Below are 25810 nucleotides of genomic sequence, written 5' to 3' on the forward strand. Positions count from 1 at the left end.
CTTGGAAGTGCATCGAAGAATAATAATACCTAAATGATCTTCTCTGAGAACCTTCCTGAGGGAAAAGACGACAGTAGGCAAAAGAAATGCAAGTGAACTGCTGGCTTGGTAAGTGGTGTAGGGCTTTGGTTTTGTGAAACATTGGTCCACCTTCTGTGGGGAGAGGGAACTGTATAGTTTAGATGGCTTCCACCTCAGTAGTAGGGGAAACATTTTCCTTGGGACCAGACTGACTAGAGTAGTTAGGAAGGCATTACATTAATAACAAAAGAGGAGGGTAAAAAGATGGAAGATATAAGCATTCATTTAGCACTAAATCGAGATCCTGAAAACAAAATTCATCAAGGAACTAAATTCTTTAACTGCCTATAATCCAACGCTAGGGTAACAAACAAGAGGAACTAGATTAGTTCATTATGACCATAAATTCAATCTAGTTGGTATTGCTGAAACCTGGTGGGATGATTCACATAATTAGAATGTTAAAATCAATGGTTATAACCGATTTAAGAAGAAGGCTGCATTGGTTAAAAAATTATTTGTTTAGAGGGGAAGTTTAAATTTAAAAACAACATAACAAATGGAAGAAAGGGGATGTTGATAAAAAATAAACAGAAATTAGAAGCTAAGAACTGTAGAAAATTGATAAGGGAAACAAAGAGACATAAAGATAAATCTATGGGAGGCAGGGTTACAGACAATATATTAGGAACAAAAGAATCCTGACAATGGCACTGGCTCATCACTAGATGGAAATAGTAGAACTGACAGTAATAAGTAAGATAAGGCAGAAGTGTTCAATAAATATTTCTATATTGTATTTGGAAAAAGAAGATGATGTAGTCTCATCACATGATGATGATAACACTCTTTCTATGCCAACCGTAAATCAGGAGGATGTAAAACAGCAGCTATTAAAGTTAGATATTTTTAAATCAGCAGGTCTGGAGAACTTGCAACCAAGAGTTTTAAAAGAGTTAGCAGAGGTATACCATTAATGATGATTTACAATAAGTCTTGGAACACTAGGGAAGTTCCAGGGGCACCAACAAACAGACATGTTTCTGCTGCTTACCCATGGGCCCACAGCCCAGCTATACAGCTGTTATAGACAAACTAGTCAAAGAACTCACAGATGGAATAAATACACCAGTTACCAAGTCTCGCTATCTTCAAGCACAGAGTCTGCAGGCTACAGCCTCCAAAACTCCCGTTATCTGCCTCTGTTTTACACCCATGGTCTGGAATAGCCTCCACACTATTTGCATCCTCAAACCTATGGGTAGAATGTCCACTGGAGTGCAGCTCCCCGTCCCAATGGGAAATCCATCCTGCATAGCAGGACATAAATCGAACCCAGGACCTACGCTCCACCATATATCCCTTATAAAAGTTCCCCACATCCTGCCCCCCTCCCCATGCAGTTCAGCAATGTTTAACTCCAAGCAGGCTTTCAAGCACCAGAAATAAGGGGGCAGAATTTGCCTAAGGAGAGATGTGAATTTCCTTCCTTCCCCTTTGTGGGTTATCTACACTGGAATCCCTTCATCAGTGTCATCTTAGTTTTACCACTCAGAACTGCTATATATCTGGAGCTTCAGGGAGCTTCAACCATCCCCCTCCTGCCCACACCAGACCCTACATGAACACTGAGTGCTGCAGCGAGTATAATAAATCCTCTAACTAGTGACAAACTGTTATCTGCCTCTGTTTTACACCCATGGTCTGGAATAGCCTCCACACTATTTGCATCCTCAAACCTATGGGTAGAATGTCCACTGGAGTGCAGCTCCCCGACAATTTACCAAGAGTTATAATATTCTACTCTGGTGGAGATGCAACCTTCTCCAAATATACTCAAATTCATTTCAAGTTGTGTCCAATTATGTTGGGTATCATTCTTTCTGGCTATATGTAATAGCCAGAGATGCCAGAGAAGAAAAGATTTTAATGGTTCACACAGAGTTGCAACATTTCAAGCTAACTTCCTTATTATGTTATTCATCAAACCACCCTCTGAGGAAATGAGAAGCTAATTCATTCAAATGAAATTTATTTCAAAGCTTATACGTTAGTTCTGCTGATTTTTCTTGTCAGGAACTCCATCTGGAAATATACTTCGTAGACAACAGAACAGCAATTTTTCAGGACTAATCTGCAACATGATGTGATTCAAAAGAATGGAAATAAAATTGCTCTGAAGGTAGTTTTTCTCTGCTTTTTTGACAATGGCTAAATATCTAAGCAGCCAAGGTTTGAAAAACTATTCCCATGCATACACCCAAAGATACTCTAAGAAGCCATCCAAAGCCTCTCTTAATTTTAGTTCTCATATTCTCCCAGATACCATTTTCATGTCTGCCACTGATTAATACAGTACTTGATTTCAAAATGCAGTTATCACATTGTCCTTTGGCCACTGTGAAAACTAGTAAGCCTATCAAAGATTTGGGGCTATATTCCATAATCACATTTTCATTCCAATTGTTGCCTTAAACACACACACAGGCTTTATACGCAGGCCTGGAACGCAGTTTTGGTGCTTCCCTTTATTAAGCTTCAAGAAACTCCCAGTAACAATAGCATCACACTGATGAAATGGTCTTATGACACAGCAAGGACTGGATGAACAAGTTGTAGGAGATTCTTTACTGTATAACCTTTGCCAAGAAATACACTCCCAAGACCTAATTCTGCATTCAGTTAAACCCATGCACTTAGCTTGCACAGTTTAGCTCCTGTTTTCTCAAATAAGATGACATCTTGATGTTAGATGAAAAAAATCTCTGAGACTCTTGAAGTCTGTGTGTTTAGGGGAAGGTATATGGGGGGGGGGGGAACATATACTATACATGTCACCTACACACTTGCAAAATCATGACATAGCTTTTTAAGACCAGAAAAAGAAGAAAGAAAGCTCCGTGCCAACCTTACCTGGCAGATCTAATTTACCATTTACTATATATTACCTACTGATCAGCACTATAGAAAACCCAAAAATAGGAATATATGTTTAGGATTGTCAAGGTTTTTAACTCTTTGGCAACAAATTTAGAGCAATTAAAATGTATACTTTGCACTTTCAATCATCAGTAAGGTTCCTGTAAAATTATGTTTGTTACAGCACATAGGTAGCTAACAATTCACAATTGCTTGTACTCACCTGTAAACATTTTTGTAACAGTTTTACTCTGCTTGCGAGCAGAGCAGAGGAGGAGCAACCATGGAGGGAAGAACTCGTAGTGATCAGCTAAAAGCTCTGCAATAGTTCCAGATATGCCTGTAGAAGTCTGTTCACCTTCTGCAACATTACAACCCTCATCAATCGAATCTACAAGCAGAAAGAGGCTCTGCTGGGGGGGCTTCATCCCCAAAAGAGGAAGCAGAATGCACCTGTAAGAATTATTAAACAAACAAAAGAATCAATATTCTAAATATATTGGGCAACACACCGGTTACTGTAATAGTCATTCATGTCAAAGTGACAACCTTTTAAAAGTACACTACCATTTTTAAAACTATCTGAGGAAAGTATTTTAGATGGTTACTTTTAATAGAGAATATACTCAGGTAGACTAATGTTTTTATGAAATAAAGGTATTCTGAATAAAGGCAATCTGATCAATTAGTGATGTTCATCTTGACCAAGCAGTGCTAGTTTTCTGGCAACATCAGTAAACTACAATTTTATGAAAAGCACAGGAGAAAAAGCTTTAGGAGAATTTTAGCTTACAAACTAGAAGGTTTTTCTGTTCAAAGTTTAGAAAGTTCACTAACATTGCGTACCAACTAATGTTAAGTACTATTTATCACAAACTACTAGTGAGTGATGATGGTGAAAAGTCTCAAATAAGAAAAAAAACATACCTGAACCTTCAAAGTTGTCAGTGTTATATACTTTACAAAAAGTTTGGTTTTATAAAGAACCATGATTCTATATTTGTATTTCATGCTGTCAAGACTGAAAATAATTTAACCCAGTTGCGCTATAGTCATTTTGGTGGTGCATTTCCTTGGGATAATGAAATTGTAGTTTTTTCATTCCTACTCAAGTGGCAAAGATTCCAAGGTTGTGCAACTGAATTCGCAACAATGATTCCTGAGCGGGCAAGGGTCCACATTAGTGGACCCAACTGTAGGATTCAAGCCTAAACATACTGTAAATAATAAATACTCTAGAAGTATCTAAGGCAACCTGATTTAAATGTATTTAACATTGTTCTCATACTGAGTAGCATTATTAAAAAAAAAAATGTATACTCCACTTTAAAATACAGTCTAACTTTGCATTTATGTGCATTTGTTTACAGTCAATAGTATACAAACTATACTTCATAATTACTAGAATGTAACTATTTATTCAGCACGTCCATTCTACATCAGAAAGACATCGGGTAAAAATTTCCAAAGCACCTGAATGATGTAGGAGCTTCAGATCCATTGATTATCAACAGAACTTAAGCACTGAAGTGCCTAAACTGCTTAAATTCTGAATAGGATGCAGAGATATCACCGTGATGGGATAGGAACATGTAAGTACTGAGATCAATTAGATATTTACATATTTTTGTAGGTTTGCTCTTTTGGTACATCCCCTAAGTCATATTACTATTATAAGTCCAGTTTTAAAAAGGTAGACCCTTTAATTTGTTTTACTAAATAAATTCAACTTTTAAACATTTTAACTAAAATTTAATGATTAGTTGCCATGTGGTCAAATTAAAGTATAGCAAACTCCTGCCTACTAATGGGGAAATACTGTCCTCTTTTCAGATGTGAAGATTCTCCCTTGGCAGTACTGAAGTGGTTTTCCTCTTGGGAAGGTATGGCTGGGGGAGGAGAGGGATGAGAAAAAGAGTAAAAAGATAGGCTGTGAAAGAAGCATCAGTTCCTGCAGTGTGTTAGCATGTTCCACCAGATTTCAATGTGTGATAGTGCACTGCACTACCAAAAATACTCCTAAGGAAAAGCAAGAAATACAAGATTATACAGTATACACCTTTTTCTCTCTCATACTTTCAGTGTATTTAACATTAAATTAACTTTTAATTCTCCCCTACCTTTTTTCAGATTCCCAGGGACTATGTGGAACAACTTCTCTAACCCTTCCTATCCTCCAAAAACTCAGCTGCCCTTTCAGAAGCATTTAGTTGCCCAAATGTTACTTCCAAATAAAGTAAGTTTGAATATGTTGGAAGCATTAAACAGCTATCAATTTTCAGAAAATAAAATGAAAGTAGCCAGAAGATGAAAATTATTGCTTTAAGGGATGCCAAACCCCTGGAGAAAGAAGACAGCTACCCATATTCTACTGCCTCTGTCCCAGAATACTGCCTCTCCCCTGTCAGTTATTTAGGTATGTTTCATTGGTGGATGAATTTTCTTCCACTGGATCTTTTTCTATCAAAAAGAATTTTCTTTTCATGTAGTTCTCTGTGTGAAGTTAGTTTTACATTTCAAAGTAATGTGCCATATTTGAAATTAATTGATAGTGATGGCTCCAATTTTTAAGTGATAGAAAACCCCATTCTAATTCCAAGCTACATAAAAAAAACAAAAAGAAAAATACAAGTGATCTTTTCAAGACACAGTATGAAGTTTATCTGGGTTTATTGTGGTTTCCATTTTAATATTCACTTATTGTGAACACAACTAAATAGAATTATCAAGTTTCATGTTGGGGGGGGGGGGGGAAGTCTTCACTTATTTTGTTTGATAAACATTATTTTATTTCTGAATCTTAACCTAATTTAAATTCCACCAGAAAAAAAAGTGATGAATTACAGTATGAGATGCAACCAGTCCTCCAAGGTTAAAGGATCACAGCAGGAGAAGAGTAAGTAGTAAAGGAACCATTTATTACCCTCGCTTTTCAAATGAGTTTACAAACCACTTGCTAACCTCCTGTTCTATCAGTATGATGACCTCAGGCCTATGCAACAGATTCTTCAATCAGACAGCTGTTCACGCAGTGAAAAAATGCCTGAAAAACAGGCTTTAACAATTTATTCTGTTTTTCAAGAGGAATGAATTGTGATTCTTCATCCCTTCTTGTTTCAGGTCAACGCAGACACAGTAATATGTCTGGAAGAAAGAGAATGTATAATTGTACAAAAAAGTGACTAGGAAGTTTTGGCTGTGGAAAAATATGATCCCTAGACATTTTACACACACAAACACACACTCAACACAGAGGTGCAGTAAGATGATGGCTGAATTTTCAGAGCACATTCGTGAATACAATACTCAGATTTCAGAAACTATTCATTTTTACTTCTATATAAAACTTACGCGTTTGAAAAAAAATGAAGTGCATATTGAAAATTCATTAATTCAATGCAGAATTAACAACTTCTCAAAACCTAGTGTGCAAATATATATCATTATTAGGGTTGTCGATTAATCGCAGTGAACTCACGTGATTAACTCAAAAACAATCGCGATTAATCACAGTTTTAATCTCACTGTCAAACAATAGAATACAAGTGAAATTTATTTTCATATATATTTTATCGTGTTGTAATTGAAATCCAAGTGTATATTATTTTTATTACAAATATTTGCATTGTAAAAATGATAAACAAAACAAACAGTATTTTTCAATTCACCTCATACAAGTACTGTAGTGTAATCTCTATCGTGAAAGTGCAATTTACAAATGTAGATTTTTTTTTGTTACATAACTGCACTCAAAACCAAAACAATGTAAAACTTCAAAGCCTACAAGACACTCAGTCCTACTTCTTGTTCAGCCAATTGCTAAGACAAACAAGTTTGTTTACATTTACAGGAGATAATGCTGCCCTTTTCTTATTTACAATGTCACATGAAAGTGAGAATAGGCATTTGCACGGCTCTTTTGTAGCTGGCACTGCAAGGTATTTACGTGCCAAATATGCTAAACATTTGTATGCCCCTTCATGCTTCGGCCACCATTCCAGAGGGCATGCGTCCATGCTGATGATGCTCTTTAAAAAAATGTGTAATTAAATTGGTGACTGAAGTCCTTGGGGGAGAATTGTATGTCCCCTGCTCTTTTTAGCCACATTCTGCCATATATTTCATGTTATAGAGGTCTCGGATGATGACTCAGCATGTGTTCTTTCACTGCAGATTTGACAATATGCAAAGAAGGTACCAATGTGAGATTTCTAAAGATAGCTATAGCACTTGACCCAAGGTTTAAGAATCTGAAGTGCCTTCCAAAATCTGAGAGGGACGAGGTGTGGAGCACGGTTTCAGAAGTCTTAAAAAAGCAACACTCCAACACGGAAACTACAGAACCCGAACCATCAAAAAACTTTAATCCCAGTGGTTAGAGTACTCACCGAGGATGTGAGGTTCAAATCCATTTTTGTCGGTCTTCTACCTCTCAGGAAAGTCCCTAAACAACTGGGTTATAGGTAAGCCTGGCAGAGTTTCATTTTTTAATTTTAAAAATCATGTTGACAGATATCTGCTTTTAAGTCTTCCCCCCCCCCCCATTTTTATATATCTATTAAAATTTTCTTAGTTGCACAGAATTATGGAGGGTCAGACAATATTATTTAATGACAGCAGATGTTGAGATTCAAAAAGTTAAAACTTTATAATCATTGAAACACATTTTCAACATCACAGGTCAAAATATACAAAGTAAGTATCCTTAATTCAAACTTTAATAAATTCTCAAGTAGCATTTTTCTTTCTTTGCTATTTGTAAATTTTGATCATCATCATCTATGGAAATATTTTTCCAATCAGTTTGTATATGTGCACTGATATCAACATTTAGATAAAAATCTAATCCCACCAAACCTAGTTATAGGGTATTCTGTGATGTGTCTTTCTCAATCTGTCCTGTTGAACCTGTTGCACTTTGTATAAATAATTAATATTCATCGGAACAGGGACCTGAACTTAGATCTCCCACATTCTAGGTGAATGACTCTATAGCCAGCAGTTAGGGCAGTCTCACTTTCTCTAGTATTTAATTATTTATACAACATGGAACAGTGGATTTGGGTTAGGTGCCTAAACACAGGGGAGGGTTCACAGCTGGGAATCTTGAGCAGAGTTAGACACTCAGCAACTTTTGACTCTCCTCACCATTTCCTACTGGCTCACTTAGATTATTCTCTGCTCAGCTTGCTGGCTTTTGTGAATCCCATTCTTAGGTGTCTAACACTTTCCATATCTGAGGAAGCTAATTTAGGACTAAGGATTCCACTAGGCAGTAAGGTGCCTAAACTTGGCTATTGTAATGCTAAGCTTAAATTCCCTTAGTGGATCTAGCCCCCCAAAATCACTAAGCACATACCAGCTAAAGTTACAGAGCAAAACTTTTTGTTTGGCCGCTGGTATACAACTCCCTCAACATACATGCAATATAGCTATAAAACAAAGCAAGGTTTGTAATTTCTTGTGGACTGTAGGCCATTGGGGGGAAATCTCTGTGTGCATTTATTTTAGCTACGGTTATAATTGTGGCTTTAAGGTTTCTCTCAGCAATTATTTTGTTTTTGTACTGGTAAAATCCCACTGCTACATCTGTTGTAGGCAAAAACTACAAATAAGTTAAATGACAATATTTAACTTATTCAGAGATATGCCAAATTTCCAGTTTGCCCAAAGGAAAGCACAGTACATAAGAACACAGGAATGGTCATACTGGGTCAAATCAATGGGTCACCTAGTCCAGTACCCTGTCTTCCAACAGTGGCCAGTGGCAGATGCTTCAGAGGGAATGAACAGAACAGGGCAATTATTAAGTGATCCATCCCGTCATCCAATCTCAGCTTCTGGCAGCCAGAGGTTTAGGGACACTCAAAGCATGAGGTTGCATCCCTGACCATCTTGCCTAATAGCCACTGATGGACCTGTACTCCAGGAATTTATCTAATTCTTTTTTGAACCCAGTTATACTTTTGGACTTCACAACATCCCCTGGAAACAAGGTCCACAGTTTCACTGTGTGTTGTTTGAAGTAATTCCTCAGGTTTGTTTTAAACTGCTGCCTATTGCATTGGGTGACCCCTTCCTTGTTGTTGTGTTATGTGAAGGGATAAATACTTCCTAGTTGACTTTCTCCACACCCTTCATGATTTTATAGACCTCAGTTTTATCTCTTTTTTCTAAGATGAACTGTCCCAGTCCTTTTAATCTCTCTTCATAGGGAAGCTGTTCCATACCTCTAATCAATTTTGTTGTCCTTTTCTGTACTTTTTCCCATATATCTTTTCTGAGATGGGGCAACCAGTACTGCACATAGTATTCAAGGTATGGGCATGCCATGGATTCATATGCAGCATTATGATATTTTTGGTTTTATCTATCCCTTTCCTAATGGCTCATAACATTTTATTAGCTTTTTTGACTGATGCTGCACATTGAACAGATGTTTTCAGAAAACTATCCATGATGACTCCAAGATCTCTTTCTTGAGAGGTAACAGCTAATCTAGAATCCATCATTTTGTATATAGAGTTGGCATGTTTTCCAATATGCATTACTTTGCACTTAACACTGAATTTCATCTGCCATTTTCCTGCCCAGTCACCCACTTTTGTGAGATCCCTCTGTAACTCTTCCCAGTCATCTTTGGACTTACTTATCTTGAGTAATTTTGTATCATCTGCAAATTTTGCCACCTCACTGTTTAGCCGCTTTTCCAGATCATTTATGAATATGTTGAAGAGCACTGGTCCCATTACAGATCCTTGTGAAACCCCACTGTTTACCTCTCTCCACTGACCACTTACTCCTACCATTTGTTTCCTATCTTTTAACTAGTTACTGATCCATGAGAGGATCTTCCCTCTTAGCTTCTGACTGCTTACTTTGCTTACAAGCCTTTGGTGTCAGACACTCTGAAAGGTTTTCTGAAAATCCAGGTACACTATTTCCATTGGATTACCTTTCCCATGTGCTTGTTGACCGTCTCAAAGAATGCTAATAGATAGGGAAATCATGCTTCACCATTTCAAAAGCTGTGTTGACTCTTCCCCAACATGTTGTGTTCATCTATGTGTCTGATCATTCTCTTCTCCACTATGGTTTCACCTAATTTGCCTGATGTTGAAGTTAGATTTACTGAGCCTTTTAAAAAAATTGGCATTAAATTAGTATCCTCCACTCATCTAGTACAGAGGCTGATTCACAAACCAGAGTTGGTAGTTCTGCAACATCATATCTGAGTTCCTTCAGAACACTTGGTTGAATACCATTTTGTCCTGGTGACTTATTACTGTTTGATTTATCAATTTGTTTCAAATCCTCCTCTATTGACACCTCAATCTGGGACAGTTCCTCAGATCTGTCACTTAAAAGGATGGCTTAGGTGTGGATATCTCCTCCACATCCTCTGCAGTGATGACTGATGCAAAGAATTCATTTAGCTTCTCTGCAAAGGCCTTGTCTGCCTGTAGTGCTCTTCTGTACGGTGCCTCACAAAATGAGGCCCTATTCTCAGTTGTCCTGTAGGCCGTAACAAACACCATTAATGATTGGGATAACTTCCAGTGATGATTTCTAGAAGCACAGCATAAAATTTAGGGGAGCTTACAGGAAGTAGAATTTAGGGGAATATATGCTTTCTTGTAGTGGTAAGGCCATAGGGAGTATTTTGCAAGTGACCAGATTACATTTACAAAGTAGGAAGAGACAACAACTAAAACATGACTATAGTAACCAAACCGTAGCTGAAAATTCTTTCCTCATGCCCATTAGAGGACTGGAGTAGGATGCTTATTTCTTATATTTAGAAGCAGGACATGTTTGCTTTATGCTGGATGTGTAATACGATCACTTTACATAACCTGTCACTTTGATTTCCAGCCCTTCCTCTTTCCTGGATCTTCCACAGAGACACTGATTTTGCGGCACAAATTAAGATCTATACCTCAGATGATTAAAACAATTTACACTAAATGATCATTACCTTTTCTTTCCTGGTTGTTTTCAACTAGCTTCTAAATATCCCCTTGAATCTCTCATGCTAGCTCAGGGTAATTACGATTAACTAGATTTTTGAAAAACCTCACAGTTAAAAAAATAGTTTAATGTTTATTAGAAAGCAATCAAGTAAACATGAATAATAGGACACTTTTGTTCCATGGACTTAATCAGTTATTTTTAAAAGATCATCTGATTGGAAACCAACCTATAAACTAGTTACAGTCACTGTGCTCCCCCCAGTTTCCTAATCTGTAAAACTGGAATAACAACCTCCTTTGGAAAACACTTTGAAATTACACTGGTCTACAATTTTTGAGAAGTCGTCTGCTTCAGAGATAAAATGTGCTATTTATTATGTATTTTGATGTGCTGAATTCAAATATGACAATTAAAACAACTGATTGGCTACTGTTTCTAAGATATTTACGTTTTTACATTTTATGTCTATGTATATTGTGTAGATAGTAGAGTTTTAATCATAAATTGTAAACCTAGGTCTTTTCATGTGTTTATGGTTGCTTTACATGATATTTCACCTGTCCTGTTTATGTAACACTTTAAAAATCAGCAAAAGGGTTATATAAATAAAATTTATTATGAAACAAAAGGCAAAAAACTGTTCTGTACATAGTTTAGTCCTATTCAGTGTCTACTCGGCACTTCTTGGCTTGTCTCTTGTATTCATTAAATGGAGCATCTCTTGTTACTGTCCAGCAATAGTCTGCAAGCATTGATGGGCTCCATTTGCCCTGATAGCGTTTCTCCATTGTTGCAATGTCCTGGTGAAATCGCTCGCCATGCTCGTCGCTCACTGCTCCGCAGTTCGGTGGAAAAAAATCTACATGAGAGTGCAAAAAATGTATCTTTAGTGACATGTTGCAACCAAGGCTTTGATATGCCTTGAGGAGGTTTTCCACCAACAACCTGTAGTTGTCTGCCTTGTTGTTTCCGAGAAAATGTATTGTCACTAACTGGAAGGCTTTCCAGGCCGTCTTTTCCTTGCCACGCAGTGCATGGTCAAATGCATCATCTCAAAGAAGTTCACGAATCTGAGGACCAACAAAGACACCTTCCTTTATCTTAGCTTCACTTAACCTTGGAAATTTTCCACGGAGGTACTTGAAAGCTGCTTGTGTTTTGTCAATGGCCTTGACAAAGTTCTTCATCAGACCCAGCTTGATGTGGAAGGGTGGTAACAAAATCTTCCTTGATTCAACAAGTGGTGGATGCTGAACACTTTTCCTCCCAGGCTCCAATGACTGTCGGAGTGGCCAATCTTTCTTGATGTAGTGGGAATCTCTTGCACGACTATCCCATTCTCAGAGAAAACAGCAGTACTTTGTGTATCCAGTCTGCAGACCAAGCAAGAGAGCAACAACCTTCAAATCGCCACAAAGCTGCCACTGATGTTGGTCCTAGTTTATGCACCTCAAAAGTTGTTTCATGTTGTCATAGGTTTCCTTCATATGGACTGCATGACCAACTGGAATTGATGGCAAAACATTGCCATTATGCAGTAAAACAGCTTTAAGACTCGTCTTCGATGAATCAATGAACAGTCTCCACTCATCTGGATCGTGAACGATGTTGAGGGCTGCCATCACACCATCGATGTTGTTGCAGGCTACAAGATCACCTTCCATGAAGAAGAATGGGACAAGATCCTTTTGACGGTCACGGAACATGAAAACCCTAACATCACCTGCCAGGAGATTCCACTGCTGTAGTCTGGAGCCCAACAGCTCTGCCTTACTCTTGGGTAGTTCCAAATCCCTGACAAGGTCATTCAGTTCACCTTGTGTTATGAGGTGTGGTTCAGAGGAGGAGGATGGGAGAAATGTGGGTCCTGTGACATTGATGGTTCAGGACCAGAAGTTTCATCCTCTTCCTCGTCTGACTCAAGTGAGAATGAGTCTGGTGCATCAGGAACCGGCAGTCCTTCTCCGTGGGGTACTGGGCCTATAGCTGGTGGAATGTTTGGATAATGCACAGTCCACTTTTTCTTCTTTGACACACCTTTCCCAACTGGAGGCACCATGCACAAGTAACAATTGCTGGTATGATCTGTTCGCTCTCTCCAAATCATTGGCACTGCAAAAGACAGATTTCCTTTTCCTGTTCAACCACTGGCGAAGATTTGTTGCACAAGTCTTGCAGCATATGTGTGGGGCCCACCTCTTGTCCTGATCTCCAATTTGGCAGCCAAAATAAAGGTGATAGGCTTTCTTAACCATAGTGGTTATAGTGCGCTTTTGTGATGCAAAAGTCACTTCACCACAAACATAGCAGAAGTTATCTGCACTGTTCACACAAGTACGAGGCATCTCTGCGCACTTTGGCTAAACAGAAATGTGTCCCTTTGCAAAATCAAACACTGACAAATAAGAGAGCACAACACTGTATGATTTCTAGAGCTCATATAGGGCAATTTGTTCAGCAGAGTGATGTAAGCTTCGTTAGGATTGCATCATCCATGACTTCTAGGAATAACAGGATGCAATTCATATCATGTATGACGCAATACCAGCTTCAGATTGCATCATTCATTGTTTTGCCTAAAAAGCAAGTACTGTCCAAACCCAGTCATAGATTTATTCATAGATCCAGTAAAAGATGTATTTTAGTCATTTCTGGTTTAAATTGAGATCCCTTCCCTTTATAACTCACTTATCCTCCGCCATTCCCAAGTCAAGGGTCGTATATACTGACCCAATAGCATATCTTGAAAACTAGAGCCAATCAACAATTTTAAGCATCATTTTCGTTCTCAGTGACCCAGAATTAGTACAGTTTGACTACATTTATTTCAGAAGCATTTTGGTTGTAGAGCAGTGTTATTGATAAGAGGCACTATAAAAAGAACGAGGTATTAAAAAAGTTATTGACCAATCAGTGCTCTCATTTTGACGTACAACAGAATGTATAAAACTGCAGAGTTAGTTTTATACCAAATTGGTAACAAAATGCATTGCGAAATTAAACAATTTGGTCTTTTTATTCTCCTCCAGTAATTAGCCAGCTCCCTTAGCCATACAGAATCAATCTTCATTCACAGTCAATAGAGCGGCTTCAATGACCAATGTTAGTTGAATTAAACATTAAACTGAATCCAAGTTCCCACAACTTTATGCATTCTAGATTGGTCACTTACCAAACTGTGGAACATAACTAGCAACCGATAAATCTGACTAGTCTGGATTTATATACTGCCTAGACAATCAGCAGAGACTGACTTCTGTATAGATGATCATAAATACTGACTTTCAAAGCAAATATTAACCACAGAAAAGGCGGGGAGGGGGGAGGCTGAGGAGCTGGGGCACTGAACTATTAAAGAAAAATACACTCGATAATCTGACTCTTGATAGATGTATTTTGAGTTTATATTCTAGGTAATTACACTTCTGATTGTTCTGTAATCATGTAATAAAAGGCTCTATATCACAATGCATACGCACAAAGTGACTCAGTAATGGTACAGCAGGTTAACAATCTTTGTTTAATATTAGATTAGTCTCTTCAATATATTTGATCTCAGGAGAAAAAAAAATACGATAGGGAGCTATGGAGACTATTTCTGTGTGACATGAGATTCTTCAACCATCTTGGTACAGCAGCCTGGGTGTAGGCCACCATATGTCTAATTACATATCTTCCGGGGTTTTCAGTGTACAGGCTGGACAATAAAATGAGAAGTCCAGTTCCACAAATACTAGGTTAACATGAAAGAGTTCTGCTGGAATTCATCTCGTACCTGGTTGTATACTTGGGGTAGAGTATTCCCTCTTTTGTTGCCTCACCATGTGTCTTTTCCCTCATTTACGGAGTCAAATGATTGCTTTAAATCTTTAATTTCAGTAGCCCTTAGCTGCAGAGAAGTATATTCCATTCTTTCTTTGCTCTAATACAGTCTATGTGGTTATTTTGTTTATCTTTCTCTCCCTTCTATTTCTAGCAGATACAGTTCCTCACATGAACGTTTTATTAATTTCCCATATATCCTTGTATAGTATCTCTATGGTCCACTCATTTATTTTAAAAACATTTTGTAAGACCATCACCATGCATGTGTGATACTATCTCTGCACACTTAACTTTGGTATTTATTCTATAGTTTTTTATTTAGTAAGATCCATTTTTAGCATTATCTATAATAGAATAGGGCAATTGATAGCTGTTATATTGTACTACCACTTTCTTTTTTTCCCCTGGTACCATAAAAAGGAACAAATGAGTTAGAAATGGGGTGTCTTATGGCACCAAAGACATGGGTGTTTTTTTGTTTTTGTTTTGTTTTTTAAGAAAAAGAAAGTAAACAAGGAAAAGTGTCAGCATAAAATATATTTGGGATTAGTGAATTGAATTAATGCAGGTGTTACAGAATTTTCTGTAGTTCATGTTTTCTGGAAAATAATCACAGTTCCATTTTTGTGGGGTGCGGGGTGGAAGAGAAGGCTCAAACAGGAAGTAGCAGCATAGTAGGATACTGTTACTAATGGAGTTGATTTTAAAATTGCTGCATACTGCTAGGTATGCAATAGGTTAATGAAATGGCTTGGATAGTTTACCTGATACTGACTAGCCCAAGGACAAAGCTAGTATGAAATATACCTGTACTACCATTGCCACTCCTCATGCTCAAGATAACGTTCCCTGCAATTTTAAGTCAATTCACTGGGAAAAGTTTCTTGCTTCCCCAGGGTTTAAAATGCCAGTCATTTTAAGTTTCTTATGATTAAAAATTATATAGCAGTGGAGGTGAAAGGAACAGCTAGTATCTTCTTGAGTTTGGTGAGAATACAAACTTTCACCAACTGCACACATCTGATTTACCCATGAATAGACCCTCTCCTGCTGTCTCCTGGGACACTTTGTGAAGCTACAAAGGAGAAGGATGTGGTTTCTAGGTATTTATATCATGCTCATCACTGATTATAAAATATCAAAAATATAAAACAAGGAAGGGATGTACAAGGAACATATCAATAGAACAATCTTTGGACTGCAACTCTTCTTGTGTGGCCCCACTATTTCCTCTCTCGCTATCTCTCTAGTACATCCACAATGCAACTGCCAAAATCTTCTTGCTTGACCCATACATGGGCCACAGTTAACCTCCCCCTTTCTGACAATACCTAGTGGCCCCATTGGACCCATCAAATCACCCATTAAAGCAAACAGATCCCTGTCCTTGCTTTCAAGGTGTGGCACGGCTACATGCCAGCAGATCTCTCCGGTCTTTTGATCAAATCCTGCCTGCCGCATCTTGAAAGCAAAGGATAGCATCGTAAGGCCTTCTTCCATTCCACCCATACCATGAATTATCTTAATATAGTGTGACAGGATCCCACCCTCTTTAAAACCCACTTTTTACACTACCTTCAAAGGCCACCTCCCATGCAAACATCCTCATCACCACTCCAACTTTTTATTTAAAAAGATATGTAAATTATCACCATACTCTGGGCCTCTTAATCTAAAAGACAAATGGAAAAGAGAATAAATTCTTCAAGCAGGAAATATATCTTTGTAGATGTTACGTAGCATCATTAATTTAAAGTGAATTAATAGCTATTACTACCTCACAGGACACGGCAGATTTCTCAGTCTTCCTGATATATGGCATTCCACGCATTAACATCTATTCCAGGACAAGAGCTAGGTCCTCTTCAGAGTATTGCTCCACTTCTAATTTCAGCAATAAATCAGTGGTTCTCAAACTTTTGTACTGGTGACCCCTTTTGACGCAGCAAGTCTCTGAGTGCGATCCCCCCTTATAAATTAAACACTTATTTATATTTAACACTAATATAAATGCTGGAGGTGAAGTGGGGTTGGGGGGGGTGGGGGAAGAGGCTGACAGCTTGTGACCCCTCACATAACCTCATGACCCCGAGGGATCACAATCCCGAGTTTGAGAACCCCTGTTCTAAATGCTAGTTTCTCTCAGAGTTCTAGGAGCTTGTGTTGACATACTCAATTCCTGCTAGCTCACAGAAGCCTGTTCCAAATCTTTCGCGTGGTTAAAAAAAAAAAAATATATATATATATATATATATATATATATACACATATACATATACACACACACACACGAATGTGGATACTGAGTCACCTGTCTGACAACTAATTAAAAAAGTAACTCTCTCAAACACTGCCACAAATTCTGGCTGTGGGAAAAAAATAAATCGGGACAACTAGTTAAGTAGGGCCATCTTAAAGCAAGTGGACAGAAATTCATTATAAGAATACTAGGCTTGTTTCTTATGTTTATAGTTAGTGTGAAAAAAATTGATTACATGAAAGAGGTTTCAAAACACTAAAATATATACTAGTCTGTTCTAGTCTAGTCTGCAGGAGCTGTTAGGCTTGTGAAATACTTCACAGGAAAAGCTGGAAGAATTAAGATTGCACTAGGTGGATGAAAGACGAAACATTAGTGTCTATTAAAATACAAGATGAGAAAGGTCTATAACTTGTCATAATTAAAATTCCCTAAGGGAAACTATCTTAGAGCAATTCAAACTGAATAGGTTAACATCTTAAATGGTATTATGTTCAATGTGTTCACCATGATTCCATACATATAAGAAAGAGAAGAATCCAACTGACCCTTATAAACACTATTATTACATGACCCACCTATTACAGAGGTTCTATAACAGAAAAGCTTCTAGAGAAATGTCACCAAGTTCTTAAACTTAATACTTAACTTTCTAATATTCTAGAGCATCAAGCTGGAGAGGGAGAACATGGAAGTACAGTATTCTTTACACAAGACACTGTTTTATTAATTGCGATAAGTAAAAACTTAACAGGCAGCCCAGAATAGTCATGTTTTAGTTTGTACCCTTTCAAAATGGAGTATGATACCTATCGCAAAGTAGGCAGGGGTTTCATTACAGTTAAGTGGGGAAATGATGCATAGTTTAAAAAAAAAAAAAGTATTTTCCTTATGAAACGTGCAATTTTACAACAGAAAGTTTAAAAAGGTTCAGTCAGAACTACCATTTAAGTGGTCAATTTCCCTTTAATCTTGTGTGCTGGTTCATTGCAGTGAAAGAATTATTTCTTCACCTCTGCGTTGGAGTTATCTTCAGTCTGTGTCCTGACCCTTGCATTATTTTGGGCTTTCAATAACATCTACTTTAGAATAATGTTACTGGATAATTAAAGCTAGGGGTCAAATGCTACGTTCTTTAGTGCAAAACCCAGGAAGTGAGTTACTAGATCATGTAACTACATATTAATTTCTGATTTAGTCCAGTTGGGTAAGCAAGAGAAGAACGGTATTCATGATAGTCTACTTTAACTGTTGCAGATAGTAATAAGTTAACAAATTTAAGACAGCTAGTGATTTATAACAATGTTTAGCATTTATATACTGTAGCCTTCAAAGTATAATAACCCACAGAGGGTACAATTACAGTTTAGTTTTATGGGCTTATTTTATTTTGTTCCTTATTTCTCTCACCGAGGCTGTCTTGGTCAGTTTTGGGTTTTTAGCTAGATCTCAAAAGATCTTTTGATCTTGTAGGTAATAGCACAGTTTACTGTAAACAGAGAAGAAGGTCCTATGTTGTAACAGTAGACAGAGCCTTCAAAAACTATTTAATGCATAGGAAGATATTAAATATTTGCTACGTTTAAGCTTCTTCAGTCAAAAAAATCTGCACTGTTTCCAAAGTCTTGTTGTATATAGTTTATTTTAAAAATTCAAATTTATCATATCCACTTGATGCTGAAGGTGGATGTTCTTGGCATAGCATTTCATAGCCAGGAATCAAGAGTTCAAAGCAAAATATATATATATATATATTTATGGCTGACTCTTTGGTACTGGAGTTATAGAGAAGAGAATATCTGTTTTAAGTATTGTTACATGAAAATTCGGCAGACAGATTAAAAGACTTGAATGTTTACATACAGAACTTTTATACCTTCTTTTTAAAAAGTGGCCTTTTATATTTGCCTATTATGTGTTCAGAGCTTTCCTAAACAGCAGCAGAATAAAATCAGTCAGGTCAGTTTCATTGCTGCTATTTAGAACCCAAAGGACTCAGCAAGGCTGACAAGAACCATGACCATTTCACTCTGCTGCTGCTTGGGAAAGCTATGATCACAGCAGACACTGCCTGGAGCTATTCACAGGGAAAGAGGATCCAAAATAGAAGCCAAGGGATGATTGTGGTAGTGTCTTCCAGCAGCCAGGAGCTGGGAGGAGGGGGAAGGATGTAGTGGACTCTCACTGCCACAGCCAGGGGACTCAAGTAAGAGAAGACAGGGTATGAAGATTCAGGTTATCTGACTTTTCCAGAGGAAAATACAAAAGATGACAGAGCACACTGCAGACAGCACACTGATAGAAAAAAATCAACACCCTCCTACTTCATAGCAGCCTAGCTTTAGGCTACTGCAGGGGTTCTTAAACTGAGGATCAGGACCCCTCAGGGGATCACAAGCTGTCAGCCTTCACCCCAAACCCACTTTGCCTCCAGCATTTCTAATGGTGTTAAATATATTTTAAAAAGTGTTAATTCATAAGAGGGGTCACACTCAGAGGCTCACTATGTGAAAGGGGTCACCAGTACAAAAGTTTGAGACCCACTGGGCTACTGCAACTGTCCACAGACTAGATCTAGCTTGTTACCACAGTCAGGCTAGGTCTACACTACGGGGCGGGAGGGGGTCGACCTAAGATACGCAACTTCAGCTACGCGAATAGCGTAGCTGAAGTTGCGTATCTTAGGTCGACTCACCTGGCTGTGAGGACGGCGGCGAGTCGACCACTGCCACTCCCCCATCGACTCCGCTTCCGCCTCTCGCTGCGGTGGAGTTCCGGAGTCGACGGCAGAGCAATCGGGGATCGATTTTATCACATCTACACTAGACTTGATAAATCAATCCCCGATTGATCGCTACCCACCGATCCGGCGGTTAGTGAAGACATGCCCTATGTATTCCTTATCAGCCTGTGGCTAATACACATCTAGTAATTTTTTACAGCCTTGATGGTTGTATGGTCTTTCGCTAAACTTAGCTCTATTAAAAAGGAAAAGCTTGAACACCCATGTGCCATGCCCTCACCTTTTACTCTCAAAGTTCAGACCTTTCTCACAGCTATCATTTTGAACTTATGAGCATCAATGAAACGGTCAAAGATAGTGTCCACTGCATACTGCTGCCTGCTGCGAATAGCAGAGCAGGCAAACAGCATGAAGTGGACAGCACTGTAGTTATGCATTAGGGAGGTGGACACAAAACATGGGGAGGGGTAAAATAGCAAAGACCCATCCTACTCCCCTTTAAAGCTGCCAGGATCATCTGTAGACAAAACTCTTGCCTCAGCAGCTAGTGATGTAGAGCTTCATAGTTTCACACACCCATTGATCAGAGTTCAAGCAGCAAGAACCGGAAATGGCAGCAGTCATTCAAAAGGGAACTGACTGTTGCCTCAATGGTGAAGATCTACCACAATCAGTATTTTAAAAATTGAACAGTAAGCACCATCAATCTAAAGCACAATCTAGTTCATATATTTCCACCATGCTAGCAAGGTGCCTCAAATAAATAAATTTAAGACAATACAGTCCAAACAATGAAACACATACTAATTAACTAGTCGATAAAGTCTGTGTAATTCCTGAACATTCAAATTACTATTATAAAAACAGCTTCTTCATAGTTCTCATTTGACTAGTCATACTAAAATATTAATACACTTAAGCCAAAACAAACAAAAACAAAAATAAAAGCAAAGCTTTTTCCTCTTAAATGTGACTATGCTCAGACAAGCAACGGTAAAAAATAGGATTATGGTGGTGGTGGATATTTATCGTCTCTCAGAGAACTTCCACACCACTTTTGCTCAGTAAATAAGTAGATTTTTTTTCTAACTGCAAGACCTGTAAAATTCAACCTGAAAGCAAAGCGTGTACTTAAAGGGAGGTAAAAGCCATCCTGAATTGGAACTTTGACAATACAGCAGCCAGAAAAAAATCCAGTTCATTCCCTGATAGCACTGCAGAGTCAATATTGCTAAGAGAAGGGGGAAAAAAATAGTAAACTTGTCTGCAAAGAAGCTGACAGAAGACACAGATTGAGTAAGATTTTAAATCAAATTCTGACCACGAAATACAAAAGCCCCAGTCCTTTACACTTTTTTTTCCAAACACACAAGTCATTCCAGTGAACACCACAGCTCCTAATGTAGGTGAAGCTACTTAGTAATCCTGTACATTTACATGCACATAAGTTTTTATATGGCAACTTCTGGATGTATGATTTACTACTTCCCAAAGCGATGTACTCAAGTACCACATAAGCTTTCACTGCCAACTCTGACACCCAAAAGCAATATATACCCCAACTTCAAACTTGCAGCTAATGAAAGATTTTCAGTGACCGCCTATGCTTTTGTATAAAACAGATCAGCATTCGTGATCACACATTCCATGCACTTGAAGTTCTATTGCTTTAACACCGCTGACACTGTTAAGGTTTTGCATTAGAATGCAAGTTTGACAAAACAGGAATATATATATATATATAGCCTTTAAATATCTGTTTGAAATGGAAGTGGAAGCCTTATGGAACTCTAGAATATGGGAAGATGATGAGGAATGTAGACGTCTCTCCCTTTAACATTTTCATGCCTATGAATTTTTTGGCTGGATGGGGTATCCTGCTGCAACCTTAACTGTCACTAAATGTAGTTCTGTTTATTAATTTCCTTGTTTTGTTTTGCCTTTTTTTAAAAAATAAAAAAATATAACTTTGCTATACCTCAGTGGATAACGCCCCAGAATCAAGGAGAAGAGCTGCACCTCCATGGGAATTAGTTGGAGAATCTGTGATGCTGAAATTGCTCCTGTGACAACCCTCCTGAAGAGTAAGAGCTGTGACATGCCACACATAGGTCATGCTTCCATAAAATTTTATCCCTATTTAAAAGCAAGTGTACGAAGAACAACCCTCTATGTTTAGCACAGATGACAACCTATCAGCTACAGGAACTTCCAGGAAGAATTCCATGCAACACCAAACTCAGAGCAGCTCTTCCCTTACCTTCTCATATTTTGGGGTTCATGGCCTTAGTCAATAACAAGGGTAGTTAACTGCCTGGGAGTTAAAAAAGTTAGAAGATTTGAATTCCTCTTTCCCAGCTCCGGGAAATTTCTACTGGTCTAGAAGGGTGGTTGACGAGTTTCTCTCCCCCTGCTCACCTTCAATCCCACCCTAAATGAAGATTCAGCAGGCTTGCTTTAATGCAGTTATTTACCATTATGGTAAAAATGTTATAGACTGTACTATAGGCAAACACTACTTCCATATAATGGATATTCTAGAAATCAGCATATGAGAAGCAATAATATGGCCAAAGGACAGATCCCAAAGTATTTGAAATTTCTTTAAAAAGGGATACAAAGGAAAGTAAGGGGCGAGGAGAATTGCCAGAGAAGGAGATATATGAACTATCTGTATTAATTAGTTTCAAACCACCACGCACAATTCAAATAGCACTCCAAGTTTATATTTTGTTTTGATTTTTGCCATTCAATTTTTTTTTTTAAATAAGAGATGAGCTCCCATTAAACACAACTTTAATTTGTGTTGCAGCTAACCACTGCACTATAATATCCAATGAATAACTTACTCAATTTAGGAAAATTAGAAGTGAAAATATTACTATTCACATAGCATGGTGATAGATATTTAAAATGCACCTTAGTGCTTGGGAAAAGTATCATATTAACAGCAGTGGAGTCTGGTCCTATACTTGTAATGCAGGTACAGCAGTCACCAGAAGTACAAGCTTGCCCACTACCCCACCTTGCCAATATACCTCATTGTCTGACCTAGAATGACAATATTGAATGGTTAGGGAAACAACTATTCTTCCAACACTGGCTGAGATGGTCAAGTAAATAAGCTAATTTATGCCAGTTAAGGTAGAAGGCTGCATAATGTGGACATATGAGCACTGAGACCACTGAATCTTGTCCTGTCACAGCCACTATATAGTAAGTACACCTCTACCCTGATAGAACGCGACCCGATATAAGACAAATTCGGATATAATGTGGTAAAGCAGTGCTCCGGGGGGGGGGGGGGGAGGGGGCGGGGCTGCGCACTCCAGTGGAGCAAAGCAAGTTTGATATAACGCGGTTTTACCTATAACACGGTAAGATATTTTGGCTCCCGAGGACAGCGTTATATCAAGGTAGAGGTGTAGTAAAAGTCTTCTAAACCTATTTGAATTTTAATATGACCTAGAGGGGAAATATTTCATTAAGATAGACTAGAAGATTCAAGTTCCCACTGACTTCAATTTTTACCCCTCAGGCCTTTTTATATTCCCTATAATATTATGCACTCTTATTTTTAGTGTCCCTCCTTCCCTCCTCCCTTTCATTTTATTAGTTTCTGGTCCCTTTTAGGTCAACCTTTACTCTATTTTCTTTTCATTTAAACTGTGCTCTGCACCTTTAAATCCACAAAGAATAAGGGTTTTACCTTGTTTCAGGAGCAAGGGAATCCCACAGAAGATTACATCTGTACCTGAGTTGTTCCTTTGTATAAAACACTTAGTGGTATCAGCAGAGCAGAATCTTGTCACTGTCATAATGCTCCTGCTGGCACCAGTGGAAAAGATGTGTGTGCAGAAAGAGCATAGGCATGTTACTCTGCTGAGATTGGAGGTGTTCTGTGAGGGATAAGGAAATAGGATAAAAAGGAGAGGCAGACTCTTGCTTCTTCTTTCCTGCTTTCCTCCCTCCATTACTGGGTCTATACCCTGAGCCCTCAGCAGCAAAAAGGGGCAATTGCATTTGCTTCACTGTTAGTGTTGCAGCAAGCTCACTAGTGAAGCACCATATACAGAAGTGTGATCTGAGAGGACAGGGAGGCAAAAAGCACAGACCTGGGAGGGAGACAGTAAAAAGACAAAAAGAGGACTGGGAGAATCCAATACAAATAGGAAGGACTGAAAGTCTAACAGCGGAGAATACTGATTTAGGACCATGTTCAGTCTTCACTCCCTTGGCCAACAGGGACTATTTTCAATCATTTCACATTTAAACTTTGAAGACACAAATAAACAATCTATATAGTTTTGAAAGTTTATATAATTTCAAAGTTTACAAATTCAGGATCAACCTAATATGAAAAACCTCCATACCAAATTAGGACTTTACAAGTTGTTTAAATAACCAATATATTTTTCAAAAAAATGAATACTGTGCCAATAATGTACCCTTGAAGCCTAAGGGTAATTTATTAATACTGCCCATGTTTTTCAACAGTGGATGCTTAAAGTTAGGCTCAAATCCAAATTGAGGCCAGGTCTACAATATAAGCTTCTGCTGGCATACTTAGGTCAGTCAGGGATGTGAAGAGGTGTCATCCCTGACTGACACAGCTGTGCCGGCATGTTTCTCTCCTGGGAGTAGTTTTATTATACCAGTACAAAGCGCAGGTCTGCCAGTATAGCTGCATCAATATTAAAAGCACTTTATAAGTACAGTATAACACACGAACTAAACCAGAACAGTTCCAAGGTAGACATGAACTAAGTTACATAAAGCGGTCCAATTTTCAAGCTTCTATGATTTAGTCATAATGGTGTATCTAAAAATAACATATGACCCTAACTTCAGGTACTCATTCCAAAAAACTCCTGGCCATCGTTGTATTCTCTTATTTTAACTTTAGACTTCTAACAAGTACAGATAGCATCACAGATTTGGTTTTTTAGGTAAAAGCACAGTTCCATCTGACATTTTCTGCAATTAAATTAAATCTCAAGCTTTGATCCTTGCAGAGTCTTTTGAATCTAGAACATCTAAAGGAAACAGCGATGAGTGAAGGTAAGACAGACAAGAATCTAAAGCAAGAACTTCAGCTGCAACTGTGTTCATTCACAAACTATTTTGTGACAGAAAATATGCTCATCAAGAGGAGTGCCCAAAAGCAGTACTACCGGCAGCAATTCCTTCTTTTAGTATTACATCCAGTGACTGCCATTTATCAGTCTGCTCAAGTTTTCCACACTCTTGATCTCATTTCTCTTTGAATTTGTTCCTAAAACAGGATGCACAATTCAAATAATATAAATGGGTGGGAGAAAGAAGGTAAATATATTAAACTGAATGAATTAGTTTACTTGATTTTACCTTTTTTGAAGAAAAGACATTTTAAAATATGAATAAGTTTGAAAAGCCTAATTTTTCTGGGTTACAATTATACTATTCACGATGCATAAAAAATTAAAGCATATCCCAAGACTGCTGAAAACACGCATGCTTAGCACATAGGACGTGACAACGTGAAATGTTTATTAAACGGTATTCACTATGAAATTTTATTTTTCAATTTTGTCAAACAGTAAGTTGTTTCTAAGTTAATCTTCACAGGGAACCTAAAATATTGGGGAAGAAAACTTTTCTAGGTCAATAGGCAAGTAGAGTTACCAATATAAGCCTGTTTAGATTTATAAAACAAAATATTTTCCATTCTAGGCTATGAACTTGCAACAGGTTCTGCACGGGCAGAACCCTGCTTCTGCATGGAACCCACTGACTCTGCCCATCAGGGGCTAGTGCTGGTGCCTGATTTAAAGATAGGTATTGGTCACTTTCACTTCTGGTAACAGCAAACAGAGAAATGGAATTATACTACTAGCACTGGGAGTACTAAGCTGAAGCGTGGATGTGAGAATTTGAGATTGTAAAGGTACTGAAAAACAAAGTTAAAAAGGCAAGAGAGATTAGGAGCTGCATATGCTTAGAACTTTGCAAATTAAGTACTTAAACTGGCCTGAATACAGAAAATTTTGCCATTAACTTTGTTTACAGTGGAAAAAAAAGTCCACTAT

General features: G+C 38.0%; 1 protein-coding gene across 1 annotated transcript in view; it reads right to left on the reverse strand.

Moving 5' to 3' along the window:
• Positions 1-25810, reverse strand: part of ANKRD50 (ankyrin repeat domain containing 50) — a 45694-nt gene that overhangs the window by 17657 nt on the left and 2227 nt on the right. The window contains exon 2 of the mRNA XM_065405624.1: positions 3164-3393. Within this exon, the coding sequence (XP_065261696.1) occupies positions 3164-3393 (230 nt within the window). The remainder of the gene's footprint in view (positions 1-3163; positions 3394-25810) is intronic.

This window comes from Emys orbicularis, chromosome 5, assembly GCF_028017835.1.
Source record: "Emys orbicularis isolate rEmyOrb1 chromosome 5, rEmyOrb1.hap1, whole genome shotgun sequence".
NCBI classification, from domain to species: domain Eukaryota; kingdom Metazoa; phylum Chordata; order Testudines; family Emydidae; genus Emys; species Emys orbicularis.